Here is an 18,908-nt window from a genome sequence, read left to right as displayed (position 1 = left end):
GGGTGGTAAGGGCATTTGACCTTGAGGTACCTAACTTGAAGTAGAAATGTTAACATTTTTGTTGGCTTACGGGAAAACTTTTGTGATGTTTGATTGCAACAGATGCACATTGATTCTCACGAAGCCCTTGGCGTGTTAAATACTTTATTTGAGATTCTGGCCCCTTCCTCCCTCCGTCCCGTGGACATGCTTTTACGGAGTATGTTCGTCACTCCAGACACAATGGTGAGTAGCCCGAGTCGTGACGGCGTCTTAGATTCATTCGTCACCGTGTGGCACGGTGGTTCGTCAGCTGCCTGCGGGCCCTGTGGGGCCGTGGCGGGGCCAAGAATTTGCATTTTAAACAGGTTCCCAGATGGTGTTGATGCTCTTATCTGGGACCGCACTTTTGAATTAATGATAATTTATTAGCTTTATTGATAGAATGGTAAACGGGTGATTTTCATTCATGAAACTGGCAATTAGGAAAAATTTAATTTTCTTTTTCCTTTATAACTTATTTTCTTTCTTTTAGGCACCTGTGAGCACTGTTCAGCTGTGGATATCAGGAATCCTAGCCATTTTGAGGGTTCTCATTTCCCAGTCAACTGAAGACATTGTTCTTTCTCGTATTCAGGAGCTCTCTTTCTCTCCGTATTTAATCTCCTGTCCAGTAATTAATAGGCTAAGAGAGGGGGACAGTACTTCGACACCAGAAGAACACGGTGAAGGGAGACAAATGAAGAGCTTGCCGGAAGAAACATTTTCAAGGTATGCTCTCTGTCTGTGCCTTTAACCAGCCCGCGGCCTACGGCCCATCCATAAGTCTTCGGTCGCTGCTGGTCTCGCTTCAGCGCTGCGAGCGGGGTAAAGAGGTCTGTGTGGGGGTGCTTGCTCTGGCCCTTGTGCCTCATCTGTGGCCCTGGGCCCATGTCTCTCCTGCATCTCGGTCACATCCCGTCTCGTGTCCTCGTTAAAGACCACACTGTGGCTCACCATGGCGGGGGGCACTGAGGGCCCGCCTGCCCCTGTGCTGGCAGTGAGGGTGGGTGTTGCCTGAAGAGAATTGAAAAAGCCAAGAAGACCCACTAAAAGTCAGTCTCCTTTTTGTCCTCACGTGTGTTGGCCATTCTAAACACAGTCATAAAATCCTCCTTCCTGGCAGCGTGACCGTTCCCACGGACTCCCCTTGTTGTACTTGTGGCATCGTGTCTACCCTCGCTGATTATTTGGAACCTCCTTGAGGGCAGTGATCACAAGTCAGGGCCAGTAACGCACGTTATCTAGATAAGCGTGTGTCCACTTCTTCTGGATTCCGGGTGCTCAGTAAGGTAGAGCTGGCAAGATGTCCAGTGAGCGTGGTTTGTGCTGACGTGCTCCTTCTAGGCAGGTCCTCGTAACGTCCATTTAGCTGCCCCTTCACTGGTCGTCGGCAGAGATGCCTGTGCGTTTGTGGAGGTAAATCCAGTAAACCTGCTCGACACCCTCTTGGTTGCAGGTTCAACCAGGTGGCCTGTGGCTCCCTCTGCTACGTTTAAGCAGGTGGCATAAATGGATGAAACATTAAGTTCCTACAGCAGGTTGCCGGCTTCTATTTCTGTGATACTTTCTGGTTTGCAGAGCTTTAAAGAAACACTGCATGTCATTTTATCCTAACAGTCCTGAAGTTATATATGTGTCCTGCCATCTCATAAATGAGGAAGGTGATGTGCAGAGAGGGAGGGTGACTTAATCCAAAGGGATGGTACTAAATGTTACACTTTGTTCACTTCACTTCTGTCTTTACTCCCCCCGTGTCTACTGTATGTCACCTAAGTGCTCTGTAACAGTCACCTAATTCACCATCACGTTTTCCCCTTTCTTTGAAGATTTCTACTACAACTAGTTGGCATTCTTTTGGAGGATATTGTTACAAAGCAGCTCAAAGTGGAAATGAGTGAACAGCAACATACTTTCTACTGCCAAGAACTGGGCACTCTGCTGATGTGTCTCATCCACATCTTCAAGTCTGGTAGGTGCCTCAGACCGACCTTCCTGGAGCATCTGTGCGGTCCCTGTCCTGCGCCGGGCACTCTCGGGGGCAGGAACTTGACTGCCCGGTGCAAGCTCTGCCCTGCTCACTGTGCACTGGAAGATGTTTGGTTGGTGAAAAAAATAAACCAGAGGGCTTCCTCCTCTTTTAAAAATTTAGAGGCCCGAGATCTTTTTGTACCTTTACATACGATTGTGAAGTAAAAAGGACAATGACCCCAAGAGAGAAGTCACAAGATGGCAGCCATGCAGTTTGCATAGGAAGCAGCCGATCCATAGTAGGACAGTCAGCGTGCTCCAAGAGAAAATGGGTGTTTTCAAGAAGAATGCCTTGATTTAGATTGAATCAGTGGGAAGCTGGAACACTTGAGTTACAGGGTACCGCCATATCTTTTTTCTCTTAGCAGGAAAAACAAGAGGCAATTGTAATCTCTAGGAAACATAAGTAACATGACCAAGGACCTATAAAAAGAAATGCCATCCTTTTAGGTTTCTTGGCTTTGTTGGGAACTATATTCACATAATCAATCATAATATAAATGCTGTTTCAGTTTTCAGGGTTTTTTTTTTAATATGAAATTTATTGTCAAATTGGTTTCCTCAGTTTTCAGTTTTATAGTCAATGTATGAGTAAAACATTGAAAACTTACTTAACTGTAGTTTCAGAACAGAATGAAAATGTTTTTATTTCTGAGAAAAATAAAAGGGAAACTAACTTAATTTGGGAGTGGAAGGACGAGGTGGAGGGATGGAAGGGTCACTAATCTCCTCTCACATTGTTGGGGTTCTATAGTCATGTCTAAAGTTGACCCAACTGTAGCAGGATTCTCGCAGAGTCGTGACAGTGAGGCTTTTTTTTTTTTTTCAGGAAGCAACTTTATTCCTGCCGGCACCGCTCAGTTGAGTTTGTGCCCAAAGAATTGAGTTCCGAATGCCATGTGGCATAGTTTTTTTATATATTTTTTACTTCTTTGTCTCCCATATGTGGTAACGCATAAACATGTGGTCTGATTAAGCGGTCTCATGTTACAAGGTCGTGAGGGATGTTGGTCACGTAGGCGTATAGTCAGGTTGCCTTGAGGTCTTTTTTCTTTCTTTAGGGAGGGGCCCTACCATATTCCGCCCTTTGGTGCTTGGATCCCTCTATTTTGGGTCAAAGAGCATCATGTTGGTTTGGAGGTTTATATTTTCATAACATCGTTACACGAGTGGCCGTCTTTTTTTTTTTTTTTTTTGAATTATGGCCTCAATGAGACTGGAGGCAGACCGTACAACCAGGGGAGCTAAGCAGGGTAGGCTTAAGCAACCTCTCAGAATTAGGAGGATAATTTCTATGAGAGTTCTGAATCCCCTGAAAGTTGAAAACCATTCTCCAAATAACTCCCTGGGGTTTTAACCAGTCCAGGTCTGGGCAGGGACATGAGCAATCCTTTTTATTTGATTTGTGATTTCTTTTATGACTTTTTTCTCATTATCTACGTGTAGGCGGCAGTTGCTTAGGTTAAACGTTTTACAAACTTTTTTCTCAGAAGGAAGTAGGTAATCTAAGACCAAGCGATTTTGATAGCATGGCACATTTTGGTTTCTTGTTCGGCAAGTAAGTTTAGAGCTCTGGCAGTTTTATTGGTTAACTGCTTGTAGTCTGACTATGCGGTTTAGCATGTAAATGGGAGCGTGGTAGCCCCAGGACGCGTCTTCTGCCCAGGTGGCAGGGCCATGATATTGGATTACAGGCTCAGGAGGCCATCATTTTTTTGGTTGTCAAGGTGTAAGGCATGCTGCTTCCTTTGTTTCCCTGTTGCCACGCACTTGGACTCCCTGATGTCTCCCTCTGGTAAGTGGGAGCAGGAAGAAAGATGGACGAAGAGTTTCCAGCACACATGACCCTGACCAGCCTGTGGGAAGTACTATGTAGGCTGTCCTTCCACGTATCTAGTGTAGTCCCCCTGGACCTGCCATTCGATGGCTGTGTTGACGTTGTCTCAGGCCTCTCGGAGATGAGAGAAGTTAGATAAGGGGTGGGGATCTGGTTCAAGGTGATCTGGGGTCCCCCACCATTGAGTTTTTTGGGCAGTTGAATTATAAAATCTTTGGCCTGGACATGTTAAGTTTTTAACAGAGATGACGATGAACTTTTTTCCCACTGGGCAAGACAGTTTTTCTCCCATAATTGAGCTTTTGAGAAGCCAAACCCCGATAGTAGGACTGGGATATTTTGTTTTACTGTAAGGTTTGTGGGGATCTAATTTTCTAGTCTCTTATCACCATTGTTTTCCCGTGTTGGTACCCTAGCCACAAAAGGAAGGTGAGTGTTAACAGGAACCTCTCACCACATTTCCAGCCAGCTGGGGCATACTCAGCCGATTCCGTGGCAAAGAGTAGAGCAGGAATCACAGTAACAGTGAGAAACAAGGCGTGACGGTGCCTCACAGCAAGGAAACCTACAGAAAGTAAGGACAGTCTTGTTTCATCGGACCGTCGATTCCTCAAGCTTCTGCCGTGCGTAGGTCAGTCAGCTTCTGGAGTGGCTAAAGTGGCTGCAGTCTCCCGGAGGCTCTGGAGTTGCAGACTGCTTCTTCCGTATGGTCAGCTTGCATAGCACTGATGGATCAGGAATGCATTCCCAGTTTCGAGATGCTGGCTTCACTCTGCTGTAGTGAATCCAGGGACCCACGTCAGCTACCTTTACTGCAGTAGGGGTGGACACGGTGACAGTGAACGGGACCCTCCAGAGGGATTTTAGGGGTTGGACATTCCACTCCTTTATCCATATTGCATCTCCTGGCTTAAAGGGGTGAGCGTCTGCGGTCAGACTCACAGGTGATCGCTCCCTGACCCGATGGTGTAAGGTGGTTAGGGTAGAGCCAATGGTCCACATTTCCCTATTTGTTTCCCTATTTATTTCTCCGCTGGAACAGGGCCTGTAACTGCTGTTAGAGAGCAGGGTCGGTGACCACTCTGGCTTCTTCAAGCTGATAAGGGACAGTGTAGGGGTACAGCAGTTAGAGTCTACCCAAGGGTCAGTTGAGTGGCCCACAGCATGGTTTTACAGGAAGGCTGGCAGGCATGAGGCGGCATAAACATTAGCAGACACAAGGAGGAAAACCCAGGGTAAAGATTATACTGACCAACAAGGTGGCATCTTAAGATAACGTCTACAGTTTTCAAACCTGTCAAACAATCTAGGAGAGACCCTGACTTTGTAAACAACTCATGTCGGGGAATCTTTCATAACCTAGGTGATAGAGAAGCAGGAGCGCAGTAAAAGGAATCAGTGGTGGCTCTGTTTCCAAGAGTTTGGTCCTAATTTAATTAAAAAAAAAATTTTTTAAGCATCTAATGCTTGTGAGGACTTATTTAAAGTTTTGCTGAGTATAAGCAGACAGTCTGCTTTATTTTGAGGTATAAAACTTTTTCAAGAGCCAGGAGTTCTACCAAAGAAAGAGTCAAAGCAGCCATTTACCATTATTAATTTGCAAAAGTTTAGGCAAGCCAAACCTGGGTATTACTCTATAAAACAGAACTTTTATTACTTTTTGTGTCTTTTTTGTCTGGCAGAAGAAAGTCTTTACTCAATTAGTAAAAGTATCAATCCATACCAACAGATGTTGGAATTGCTTTGACCTTGGCATAGGAATGAAACCTAATTGTTAGTCTTTCCTGGATGGCCTCCAGTTCCTTGACTGCCTGGGAGAGCAAGTTTGTGGTTGAAAGGATTGTTTCTAAGCCACACTTCACAGGCTGATACCATTTGCAGAACTGTCCTTGACAGATTTTTTTCAGTAAACATCCTTTGGGCCATTTGATAAGTTTTGTCCCTCCCTAAATGAAAGGCCTGATGCTGTGTTTTAATCATCTTTTAGCTCGGTGAGCTTGGTAATAGTGATTGCCCTGCTCTGTTTGTAACCATCCCAAGGGCCGGAGAGAGTGTCTAGGAGTCAGACCCCAGTTTTTTTGGAGGGGGGAGTAGGTGGGATTGAGCCTCCCTTACTCATTGATATAGCCGGCAAACTGTTCTCCTGAACCCTGCTATCTACAGCCTACAATATCCAGTAATTTCCAAAACTCACCTAATTGTTTATCTGTCCTGGAGTTGGTAGCACCATAGTCTCTAATTTAGTTATAATGTCTCTTTCTAGCAAGGGAGCAAGGCTCTCTGGCGTTATCAGGAAAGAATGAGAAAAAATCAAGTTTCCCCATATACCCCCCAGGGACTGAGAGAAAAATTTAGTTAGAAGTTTTCTGGAGAAGCCTCTAATTGTCATCCTGTGTTTGGATGGTTGGCCTGAAGTGGAAAGGACGACAGAAAAGGTAGCCCTGGTGTGAAGAAGGAAACCAAACAGTTTTCTTTCTATATTTAGAGTTACCTGAGGCTCTGGGTTTCTGATGGACAGTTGGTTTTGGGGAGCCACCATGAGGATCCCCAGGCCCCGGTCAGTCCCTCCCAGGGACATTGGTTATCTGAGCCCTCACAGAGAGAGGTCCCCGAGGGCATTCAGATTTCCAGTGGTTGTCTCCACATAAGGGGCGTGGCTTATGGGATTTTCATTTTGGTTGTCCCCTCGGAGGACCTTCTCATTTTAGTGCTCCAAATGGCCATGTAAATGGCACTTGGTACCAGGACCTTGGGATGTCCGGTCTGACATAGTACATAAGGCCACAACTAAGGCCTCAGAGTTTTTTTTTAAGCCTCCTTTTCTGTTTTTGTTTGTTTGTCTTGTTTTGTTTTTTATTCTTATTTTTCTCTTGATCTTGGTTGTAATATATCCGCTTGGCAGCTTGTAAGAGCTCCTCCAGGGTCCCTTCAAGGCCAACAGCCAATTTTTCATTTTTTCTGAATATCTAGGGCTGATTGAGTGACAAATTTGTCCTTTAAAATCATCTCAGCCTTACAGGTGTCAGGGGAGATAGCCATATATTTAGTGAGAGCCTCCCTCAACCTCTCCAAGAAGGCCATCGGGCTCTCATTTTGTGTTTGCAAAATACTGGCTAATTTTAGCATAATTTAAGGGCTAAATCTTCGATTTCCTTAATTTTTTTTCAAAACATCTGTCTCATTAAGGGTCTGATTTAACAAAAGCATTATATCTTTCTAGGTCAACTCAAAAACATACGTAATATTTTGAAAAGTCTTTATATGCTTATCCGATCAGAAAATTTACCTGGATCTCCTTTTATCTGTCTTAAACCTTGTAAAGGTTTTTTCTTCTGGCATTCTAGCTCTTTGTAGGGGAAACATGGCTGTTACATTACGGGGAGGTCCTGGATAAGGTGGGTAGCAGGGAGCAGAATTGTATTTTTTTATATACATATATAAAGAGATTGAGGACCCGAGGAGGAGGAGGAGGTTGAGGTGGGAGACTTCCCTCCCTCCTTGTCTAGGTCTGTTTTGGATACAGGTAAGGGGCCCTCAATTGCGTCCCCTCCTGATTGCTGGACCTTAGAAAGGGTTGCCAGTAAACTAGGATCCACCTTACGTTGCTTAGTAATGCCTTGGTTGGGGAATTACCCACCTATAGGAAAAAGGAAGAAGGTTGTCCCTCATCTCAATTTGCTACAGCTGGCCAGAGAAACCTCGTCTGCTGGCCCCACGTTTTGGCTGGCTGTGCCACTGGCAGCCAGAAGCCCTGTCAATCTTGTGAGGTGCCGGGAGTAGTCATTCTTAGCCCATGCTTGACCCCAGGTCTGAGAGCTGGCCTGGTCTTTCCTGTGTTCCCTTACCCCTCCGTTTCCCGCCTGCAGGACCTTGGGGGTATGGACTGTGACCAAGCAAGACTTTTCATGGTTCTCGTAGGATGCGCTAATTTTATTTTGGCCCAGCGGTAACTTACATATTGATTATTGGCTGTTGAGGCAGGGGGCTAAAGGGCCACAGTCAAGGCCTATTTCCCTGCCTTTCTCAACAATACCCACATAAATAGGCTGCAGCTATGTGGGCGTCCCTCTTTGGCATCCAGTGGGCCAGGTGTAGTAAAATGGCTCCCATGTATCTTAGTGAAAGCCCTTCATACATCCTCCCTCCCTCCTACGGCAGAGGCACCCAATCCTCTGCTGAACAGGAACAGCACAAATGTGGAGGATTTGGAGGCCGGCACCGAGGGTACTGCCATCACCTTCTCAGCTTCTGGATCAAAGAAGGAGGAATTTTAATCTTAACCCAGCGTACTTTTAAAATCCTTTTATTTTAACCTTAGTCCGTCTTGGCCACACATAAAATTTCTTTTTAAAGATTTCCCTTCACAAAGCTTCTACGACTTTTCTTTGTATTACATTTTGTCCCTAGCCATTTCTCTCCAAATAACCAGTCTCATTTAGGACAAAATTACTTTCTCTTACCTGTAACAAAAATATTTTTTTTATTTTTTATAACTTTTTTTATATCTCCTACTTTTTTTTTAATTTTTTAAATATTTATTTATTTTTGAGACAGAGAAAGAGCATGAATGGGGGAGGGTCAGAGAGAGGGAGATGCAGAATCTGAAGCAGGCTCTGGGCTCTAAGCTTTCAGCACAGAGCCCGACACGGAGCTCGAACTCACGGACTGTGAGATCATGACCTGAGCCGAAGTCAGATGCTTAACTGACGGAGCCACCCAGGCGCCCCTGTATCTCCTACTTTTTCACATACAGAGTTGGCTTTTCTTATTTTTATCAGTTTTAACTACATTTAACAGATTTTTAACTCTTAGAAACCTTAGTCTCCAGTGAAAACTAGTAATCAGTTGTGAACTCTTGTTATATCAGAATTTTTTAGATGGCAAACTTATGAATCCACTAAGCATAAAGGATGTTTTCCCACAGATCCAAATGTCCTTAGTTTCTCTGCAGCAAGTCAGAAGCATAAACCTACATCTAGTCATTAGTGCTTTAGCCTCTTATCTCGTGAGATATGTAATTAATTTAATCTTAATTTATCATGGAAGCAAAACTTTAACGTTTTAGGTTACCAAAGACTTTGAAAGCTATCTTAACATTTACCCATGAAAACTTTGAGACAGACAAAATTAACCATCATTTTAAGTCACCTTTTTGCTGACAAATTGCAACAGAGATGGCAAATTATTTGACCTTTAGACAACCTCAGGAAGAAAAACGTTTTATATATTTAATGCTGATAACTCTAGAGCTATGTCTATTTTAAACCAACAAACTTAAATCCATTTAAATGCCAAATATGTTCCATCTGTGTCCATTTAAGAGTTAATCAGTTTGTTCCCCACTGTCTGTTTTTGCCTGGGGCACCAGTGGGGAACTCTGGCTTCGGTGGTCTTCCGCTCCCGACCTCTAGCGTGGGAGGAGAGGCTGATGATGCTCAAGCAGCCAGTTCTGCAGGCCGACCCCCAGGTGGAGCGGTCGGGGGAGGAGGGGGGAGGCAGAAGAGAGGAGGTGCCAGCAGAAGGCAGAGAAAGAGAATTCCCAGTTTTAATTCTTGTCAGCTCAGACAGGGACAGACCCTAGGCTTCTTTTGTTTTGTTCTCCACCAGTGGGATTAGGCAGTGCATGTCCGTCCAGAGAAGACGGGGAATTTCCCCGAAACGAAAGGAGTTTTGGCAGCTGCTTGGGAATATTCCTTACAGTCCCCGTTCTGAGGTAGAATAGCCAGAGACAGTTGGCTCTAATTGTCACAGTCATTGACCCAGGAAATGAACGAGAGACAAGTCCCCACACACAGTCACACGGCGACTCCAACCCGCCTCAGTCTCCCTGAGCTGGTTCCTGGGCCTCACGGGTTCCGCTGGCGCACGTGGGGTCCTCGCCCTGGTGCGCTGGGAGGGCTAGTCTGCTGTGGATCAAGCGGTCCGCCGGCGCCTGGCAAGGGCTCCTCTCCTGGCGCCCCAAGGTTCGCACCCCCGGTGGCAAAGGAGGTGGGAAAGCACCGTCTCCGAATCCCAGACGAGCCCCCAAGTAATGTAGCCGGATTCTCACACAGAGAGTCGTGACACCGAGGCTTTTCTTTCCAGGAAGAACTTTATTCCTGCCGCATCGCCCAGTTGGGTTCGTATCCAAAGAACTGAGCCCCGAACACCGCATGATGTAGTTTTTTATATATATTTTTTTACTTCTTTGTTTTCCATATATGGTCACACATAAACATGTAGTCTGATTAGCTGGTCTCATGTTACAAGGTCGTAAAGGATGTTGTCACGTACATGTCTAGTCAGGTTGTCTTGAGGTGTTTTCTCTTTCCTCAGGGAGGGGACCCTACCACACAACAAGGGGAGCCTGGGTGCCACAGTCATTTGAGCATCTGACTCTTGGTTTAGACTCAGGTCATGATCTCACGGTTTGTGAGTTCGAGCCCTGCATTGGGCTTTGTGCTGGCAGCATGGAACCTGCTTGGGATTCTCTCTCTTCCTCTCTCTGCCCTTTCCCCACTCATTCTGTCTCTCTCTCTCTGTTTCTCAAAAATAAGTAAACATTTAAAAAAATTACACAGTTGACACAACAAAAAATAGAGGCTATGGAGGCAATAGAACTAAAAACTTAATGACTTAAACTGACAGACAGCATGAGTGGCCTACATCTCCTCTCATAGGAGAGAGTCTGTAACCACTACTCAGCATGACTCCGCTGATCGGCAGTTTCAGTTGCCGGGGCAGGACTCCTTCCTACAGTACAGCCAGAAGAGGAGTTACTGGTTTGAGTTCCTGCAAGTACAGGGGTCACTGTTGTCTTTAGGAACGAGCACCTCGGGCGTTCTAATTCTCATGCCTCGTTGAGTATTTCACGCTTCGACTCTGATTTCTGTGTTGCCTCTGTCATCTGGTGGGCTTCTTCCTCGTGGCCGGAAGGAGAGCCCCTGGCCGCCGTGGTTTCAGCCCTGGCACGAGTCCTGTGAGTGTGCGTGAGCCCCCGGCGCTCTGGCCAACGCGGGCAGGTGACAGGACGGTGTTCATCGAGAGGGAACGAGGATTACTTCCTAACGGGAAGGCCAGAGGCGCGGACAAACAGTCGTTGGTCTGCTACAGGCAATATAGCGTGTCGAGTGGAATATTGGAGGCAACCGTGAGGGCTAGAGACAGAAGACACAAGTAGTTGCCTGAAGAGGACGGGGCAGGGCACTCGTACGGTCAGAGCCGCTCTCTGTTACTGGAGTTTTACGTCGCGCACGTGCCGCTTTAGCGCAAGTTAAAACGCGTGTCAAGTACATACCTCACGGCAAGAGATGGCTGTCGTTCTCAGCCTTTCTTCATTTGGCAAGGATGCGCCCAGTCCGCCCGGCCAGGCTGCGCTCTGGGTGCGTGGCGGTCAGCTAGGCCAGCGTGGCTGTCACGGGGCAGTGGGAAGGACAGTACACAGAGAAGCACAAGTCTGGCTGTTTCTGGGGAGGGACGCGGGTAGTGCGGCGGTAGGCGAGGCTGGTGTGAGGAGGGAGGATGGGGTCTCCGAGAGGCTCTGTTCGGCTAAGGCCCGGAGACCGCTGGGAGCGCAGGGGCGAGGGTCAGAGCGGCACTGGGGAGGCAGGCGGGGGCCGGGGTCGCGGAGAAGGAGGCGTCTTCATGGCTGCTTCATTTAATTGCTGTTGCCCTCAGACAGAGGCATGGCCAGGATTCAATTATCCAGCGGACTGGAGTTTCAAACCCTCCTCGTTACTAACGTTGAAAGAATTTTGGTTTTGAAGATCTTTTGATTTATGCTTCACTGACGCACTGTAATGAGTTTCAAGTCAAGAAAATAATTATGCCACATGAAGAATAGGTTATTTTGAGTATGTTGGTCATTTTGATGTTTGGCCACCGGTTGGTTTGGGTCTGATACCAGAGGGACAGCAGTTCATCTCCGAATGCTACTTTCTAACCCTCTTGGGGTAAGAGTGACCCGTCCTGTGTCCTGCTCGTCACGTGGAGTTCTGTGCCATTCAAGGTGTATGCCAGCTCCCCGCTCTCCCTTCCCACTTTCCCTTTTCTCAGCAGTCCACCGCGGGGCCGGCCAGTAGAGCTGCCTGCATCGTGGGAACATTCCGTCTGCACTGATACAGTTGCCTCCAGCCATTTGCGGCTTTGGGGCACTTGAAATGTGGCTAGTGTGGTTAAGGAGCTGTTTTTAATTTTATTTTAATTTTCATTGACTTAAGTTAGAACAGCCCCATGTGGCTAGTGGCTGCTGTATCAGGACAGGGTGTTGGGGGGGGGGGGGGTGGCTGGGCAGCGTGTTCTACTGAAGAGCTTGGGACTCGATGCCGGTCACGTGGACTTTCCCGCCTTGTCTTGGATGCTGTTCGTTGGTTCAGTATTTGCAAATGAGGTGTCTGTGTGTATATAAATTTCCGTCTCCATCTCCTTTACTTTGCGTTTCTTTTAAAGATACTGGGGGACAGAATTACCGTATTTCATTGGTTTTGAGATGGAGTTTAAATAAATAATCTTGCACGTTTATATAAATAAGGTGCACTTCACATAGAAAGTTGGTGATTTTTATTTATGTTTTGATTAAACAAAGGCAGTGAGTTCCACTCCACCACTAAAAATTGAGACCTTCAAATCTGTCCATTTCAGGTATTATTTCTCAAAATGGGAACTAGTCTGAATAATGGCCTTGACCTCTGGTTTTGTCTTACTCCAGTCCCTTAGAGAAGGGGATAAGAATCCCAAAATCGTTTGCCTGTTTCATATTCAAACCAACATGAACACATGGCCAAGAAATACACTTGGCCTCCTTCTACAAACCTGGGTATCTAACACCCTGTCCTCTCTGCCGAGATGAGCCAGTTAGAAGCAGGTGGCAGAACACAAGGCACAGGCTGAGAGTGACGTCGCTGTGTTGCTGGTGCGGCTGGGTTGAAGCCCTCTGGCCTGTGGCCACAGTAAGTCCAAGCCGCGTACTGTGTTGGATTCCAAGTCCACATCGCGTGCCCTTCCGCACCACAGTCTGGTCCAGATGCCCACTCTGCCAAGGGCAGCAGCAGGTGATAGACCCTCCTGGAAGCAGGGCCGGGGCCGGCAGAAGGCAGGCACCGCGTGCTCGCTTCCCTCCTTGTGGGCGGAGCAGGAAGGCTGGCAGAGCTCCCTCGTGGTGCTTCTGGAAGGGTCAGTGTTCCACTGCATGCAGGAACACTGGAAGAGGGAGAACATGGTTCCTCCTGCAGTAACAAGACGGACGTTGATCCAGATTCCCTCGGGCCGGTGTCAAGGCCTGCGGATGGCCGCACTGCCGGGACGACGGTGTGTGCGGGTGGGGTGGTGCTGCCTTTCACAGGCAGTGCCCCATCAGTCCTTAGAGCGGCTCTGTGAGATCCCCCTTTTTACTGATGAGAGAGTTGAGGCTCCGAAAGGTCATATGGTAAAACCCAGAAGGAAAACCCATCCATTTTTTCTGGTCCTTTGTCCTCTGTCTTGCACCATGCTGTCTGGGTTGCTGATGGCACTTCCCGCCATGCTCGGAGTCCGATAATGCGGAGCCCCTGCCTCCCAAGCCCGCTTCTCCCACCTGCCCCAGCCCTGCCTGCAGTGCTCCTGGACAGACCTCTCTTTCAGCTCCGAGAGGACAGGACAAGGGGGCTCTGCTCTGTGCACAGCCTCTGTCTGCCCTCCTGCCTCAGGGTGCCCTTCAGTCCTTTGTCACTGTCGCCGGGCCCCAGGCCCTGGCCCTTCTCCCAGGTCCTCAGGCCCACCTGGCTTCCCTTGCCTCCCAGCCACGCGGGACATTGTGCCCTGGGCCCGGCCTTCTTTCCCTCTGTCTCTGCCAGTGGTCGCTGCTAGGGACTGGGGAGGGAGGCCTCACCCGGGGCCTCTTCTAACCCGGGTCAGGTACTCGCACTCCTCTTGCGTGAAGGTCCCATAGCTGCTGTAACAAGCAAGCAGCATTTCCGTGGCTCACACAGCAGAGGGCTGTTCTCGTCTGTGTGCCCATGCAGGACGGTGTTCCTGCTCCCTGGGGGCTCTTCTCCCTGTGGAGACCGGAGCCCGGGCCCTTGACCTTCGTGAGGGTCAGCACCCTGTCCTTGCTGGCTGAGGAAGCGCAGAGGGAAGGTAGACAAGACTGCCTTAGGCTGCAAGTGAGCTGCATCCTTTTTCCTGTGTTTCTCTGGTGCAGCTCTTAGCAGCCCCCACCCTTTACAGGGGCTTGCTCGCCCCCGTGGGGGACTGCTTCCCGGAGGGGAGACAGGCCTCGGGGCGCAGGCTGCCACCTGACAGAGACGGAAACCAGGCATTTCCCGGGTGACAAACATCAGAGGTGGGCGTCACGGCAGGACCAGCAGCCCCATCGGCCACCTGCCAAGGGCTCCAGACAGACCAGGGGGCTTTCTAGAGCTTTTACCAGTGCATGTGTGTCCCACCCTCCCCTCGGGTCGGCTCATCTCCGGACAAAGAGACACAGCCCCACAGTCCCTTCCTCCCATCTCCTCTTCCCTCTGCTCCTCTCACTCCTGCCCCTTGTGTGTCCCGAGTCTCGCGCACACGTTCGCCCGTCCCCGTCGTGCAGCGTGTAGTAACACGCGTGTTGTCTTCTCTTCTCGCCTGTGGCTGTGCTGAGAACCGCGCCTCTGGCTAAAAACAGACCGACCCTGGGGCGCCTGGGGGGCTCAGTCGGTTGAGCGTCTGATTGCGGCTCAGGCCATGATCTCACGGTTCAGGAGTTCGAGCCCCACGTCAGGCTCTGTGCGGACAGCTCGGAGCCTGGAGCCTGCTTCGGGTTCTCTGTCTCCTTCTCTCTCTGCCCCTCCCCTGCTCGTGCTCTGTGTCTCTCAAAAAAATAAATAAATGTAAAAAAAATAAAAACAAAAGAACCAAAATACAAACCGACCCCTTCTTTGTTCTGTGACTTCCTCCCCTGTCCTCTCTCTCTACTTACTTCACGGCTTTTCACAGCAAACGTCTCTGGAGGTTTTTCCTGCACTTCTCGCGCTGGGCTCTCGCTCTGGTTTCTCCACTTGTAGCCGTGTGACCAGGAGCGTCTGCGCAGAGGCCTCGTGTGCTCCTCCTATGTCTAAGGGACGGATCCCCCGCCGCCCGCCTTCCTTCATGACGCTTTCTTTCCAGCCTCTAAATTGTACGTGTTCCTGGTTTCTGTCTCCCCCCACACCAGCTTTCCCGAGATGGAAGTGACTTCGTAACACTTGCCTGCTGAAGGGTACAGCGTACTGACTAGATGTGCGAGGACGCTGTGGAGTGATGGCCGCGGTGAGTTCTGGCACCGTCCATCACTTCACGCAGTTACACGCTTTATTTTCCTAAGATGTGCTTTCTTAGCGACTTTTAAGTACACCACACGGCAGTGTTATCTAGAGTCCCCATGTGGTACATTACAGCTTGGGGTGAATAATGGGGATTTGTGCTTTTGACCCTCTTCACCCAATTCTCCCACCCTCACCCCTGCCTCTGGCAGCTACCAGTCTGTTCTTGGCATCTGAGTTCGGTATTTCAGATTCCACACGTAAGTGAGATCATGTGGTTTTAGTCTTTATTTGTGACTTATTTCATTGTATTTTATTTGTTTTTATTTTAGAGCGAGCACGAGTGGGGGAGGGGCAGGGAGAGCGAGAGAGAGAATATCCCAAGCAGTCTCCACACTCAGCGTGGAGCCTAACGCAGGGCTTGATCCCATGACCCTGAGATCGTGACCTGAGCCGAAATCAAGAATCAGGTGCTCAACCGACCGAGCCACCCGGGGGCCCCAGTCTGACTTACTTCATTTAGCATAACGCCCTCGAGATCCGTCCATGTTGTCACAAATGACAGGATGTCCCTTTTTTTATGACCCTTGTGTATGTATACCACATCTTCTTTACTCCTTCATCTCTTGACGGATGCTGATGTCGTTTCCACGTCTTGGGTGTTGTAACACTGCAGTAAATGTGGGGGTGCAGGTACCTCCGAGATAGCGGTTTTGTTTCCTTCAGATAAATGCTCAGAGGTGGGATCGCTGGATCGTGTGGCCATTTTATGTTTAGTTTCTTGAGGAACATCTGTACTGTTTTCCACAGCGGCTGCAGCAGTTTGCACGAGGGCTCCCCTTTGTCCACATCCTCGCCAACGCTTGCCTTTTTGGTAGTAGCCATCCTAGCAGGGGGGAGGCGGAGCTCGTGGTGGGTTTGATTGCCGTTTCCCTGACCGTGGCGGACGTGGAGCGTCTCTTCGTGCACCTGTTGGCCATCTGTGTGTCTAGGGAAAAATGCCTGTGTCGGTCTTTTGCCCACTTATTAATCGGATTCTTCGGTTGTCTGCTATTGAGTTGTATTAGTCCCTTATATTTTTTGGACATTAGCCTCTTGCGAGATGTGTTGTTTGCACATATTTTCTTCAGTTCTGTAGGTTGCCTTTTCATTTTGTTGGTCGTTTGCTGTGCAGAAGCTTTCGGTTTGGTGTGGTCTCACCTCCTTATTTCTTTTTAAATATTTTTATTTTTATTTTATTTTTATTTTTTATTTTTTTAAATTTTTTAATTTATTTTTGAAGGAGAGAGAGACAGAGCATGAGCCAGGGAGGAGCAGAGAGAGAGGGAGACACAGAATTTGAAGCAGGCTCCAGGCTCTGAGCTGCCAGCACAGAGCCCGACGCGGGGCTCGAACTCACGAACCGTGAGATCATGACCCGAGCTGAAGTCGGTCGCTCAACCGACTGAGCCACCCAGGCGCCCCTTAAATTTTTTTTTAACATTTATTTATTTCTGAGACAGAGAGAGACAGAGCACGAGCAGGGGAGGGGCAGAGAGAGAGGGAGACACAGAATCCGAAGCAGGCTCCAGGCTCCGAACGGTCAGCACAGAGCCTGACGCGGGGCTCGAACTCACGAACCGTGAGATCGTGACCTGAGCCGAAGTCGGTCGCTCAACCGACTGAGCCACCCAGACGCCCCGGCACCTGTTTAATTTTTTATTTTGTTGCTTGTGGTTTAGGCGGCACGTCCAAAAAATTGTTGCTAAGACCCAAGTGAATAAGCTTTCCCCTGTTTTCTTCTAGGAGTTCTGCGGTTTCAGGTTCTACATTTAGGTCTAATTGATTTCGAGTTCATTTTTGTGAGTGGTATAAGGTGGGGATCCGGTTTTCTTCTTCATCTGTGAATTTCCAGTTTTCCTCACACCATTTAGCAGAGAGGAGTCTTTTCTCCTTTGGGTATTCTTGTTCCTGGCTCCTCTCCTTGGTCTCTCTTCTCTCTCTCCTGGTATCTCTGTCTCTCCTCCTCTGTTTCTCTTACACTCCCTGTCTCCGTCTCTGTCTCCCACCTCACTGTCAGTAGGACTGTCCCCTTTGTGACCTGGCTTGGTCATCGCTGCAGAGATGACTCATCATCGTCTACATAGTCTGGGTCGCCCCACGGACTTGACTGCCTCGATCTCTCGTGTCCGTCCTCCTCGTAGCTGTGTGACTTGGTATCTTGCCAGCACCTCGCACTTAGGATAAAAATTGAACTCGTCCCCTGGCATAGCTGCTTTACTCTGGCTCCTTTTTGCCACTTTGGTCCGTCCTCACCGTGGGAGATGCTCAGACCCCAGCGTTGCTGCTGACTCCTCCCCGCCCCCACGAGCCGCCTGACTTCCTCTGCTCTCCCGTCCACTTCGCCCTCTCTGCTGACGAACCCCCTGCCCCCAGAGGCCGTGAGAACCTTCCTAGCAGCCCTGCTTGCTGGTCATTTGTTCTGGCCCGTGCCTTGCTGAGCCCTTCACTCAGGTTTTACTGTTTGATGCTCTGAGCAGCTGCTGCTCCTAATTCCATTTTGCAAATGAGAAAGCTGAGACCCGGGTGATGTGCAGCCGGGGCCAGGTAAGTGGGGGAGCCGTGGTCTGATTCCAGAGCCTGCACTGCATCCCGGGCACCTGGAACACAGCTCTGACTGTGGGTTCCTGCCCCTGTTCCGTGAACCACCTCCTCCGTGGTCTGTCACTCCCTGTGCTCTCCGGCCTGGCTCCCCTATTCCTTCAGGACAGTGCCTGCCTCTTCCCTCGTGTCCACTGGCCCTCAAGGAGCCCATGCAATAATGGAGGGCACGGAGAAGGACCGGGCCCGGGCTGAGTGGGCCGGAGGTGGGTGATGCTGTCCACGCAGCACTCAGAGAAAACCCTGGAAATGGAGCCAGAGACAAGACGAGTGCTGGACGTCTCACGGGAACGGACCTTCTGAGTATGTCTGCCGTGCTCCCTGGGTGCCCCAGGAGGCCAGCCCGGTGTCATGTGCTGTGACTCTCCTGCTTCAGTTAGTTCTCTTTCTCTGCCTCAGGTCAGAGGTGCAACAGTCACAAAGTAGTAGGGAACAAATACACAAAGCGTAGTCTGTCTGTGTTTGCCCACGTTAGGGCCCCTTTGCACTTGGGATGTTGTAGAACCTAAACTGGAAACAAGATTTTGACTCCCCAGCTGTGGCGCCAGGAGACTCGAGATACAGAAGGCAGGGAGTCGTCGGCAGCCCCCACCTGTGTTAGGTCTTCCTGCTGGGCTCACAGCGCGTGCGTGTCTGCTGGTCCTTGGGGCGAGGGCAGATGGCACGGGAGGCGTCTTGAGCTGACTTTGTATCTGTCTAAAGGAGGGGATAGAATGAAATCGCTAATTCCCGGAGGGGATTTGTCCAGGCCTTGAGGGCGATGCCGTGGACAGCCTTGTGGGCAGAGGGCCACCGGGTGTGCCGCTGACGTGCCCAAGCGGAGCAGGTGGCTGGCTGCGTGGTGGCCCCGCCCCGGGAGGGCCCGTGCTGGCCCTGTGCTCTCAGTAGTCTGTGGAGCGTGGGCTGGGGTCTGGCGTGGGCACTTGCCGTGGTGTGGCCCAAATGGGACCCCAGGCCTCCCAGAGCTCAGCCTTTCCACACTGAGCAGAGAGGAGCCGACCTGGGCCCTCCAGCCCCTGCCATCTCTAATTTCTGGGGCTTTCTCTGCTCACCACGGGCTCTCGAGGCTTCTTTGCAAACAAGGAGACGTTTATTACGTTATGAGTGGGGTGTCGCGAGGGTCCCGCCGCTCCTACCAGAGTAGC

At 49.4% G+C, this 18,908-nt stretch overlaps 1 protein-coding gene across 1 annotated transcript in view; it reads left to right on the top strand.

The window, feature by feature from the left end:
* HTT (huntingtin) overlaps positions 1-18,908 on the top strand; it is a 146,033-nt gene that overhangs the window by 88,926 nt on the left and 38,199 nt on the right. The window contains 3 exon segments of the mRNA XM_045056956.1: positions 103-225; positions 515-750; positions 1,848-1,990. Of these exon segments, the coding sequence (XP_044912891.1) occupies positions 103-225; positions 515-750; positions 1,848-1,990 (502 nt within the window).

The sequence above is a fragment of the Felis catus genome, chromosome B1 (assembly GCF_018350175.1).
Source record: "Felis catus isolate Fca126 chromosome B1, F.catus_Fca126_mat1.0, whole genome shotgun sequence".
In the NCBI taxonomy this organism is placed as follows: Eukaryota; Metazoa; Chordata; class Mammalia; order Carnivora; family Felidae; genus Felis; species Felis catus.
This window is presented reverse-complemented; position numbering and strand designations above follow the sequence as displayed.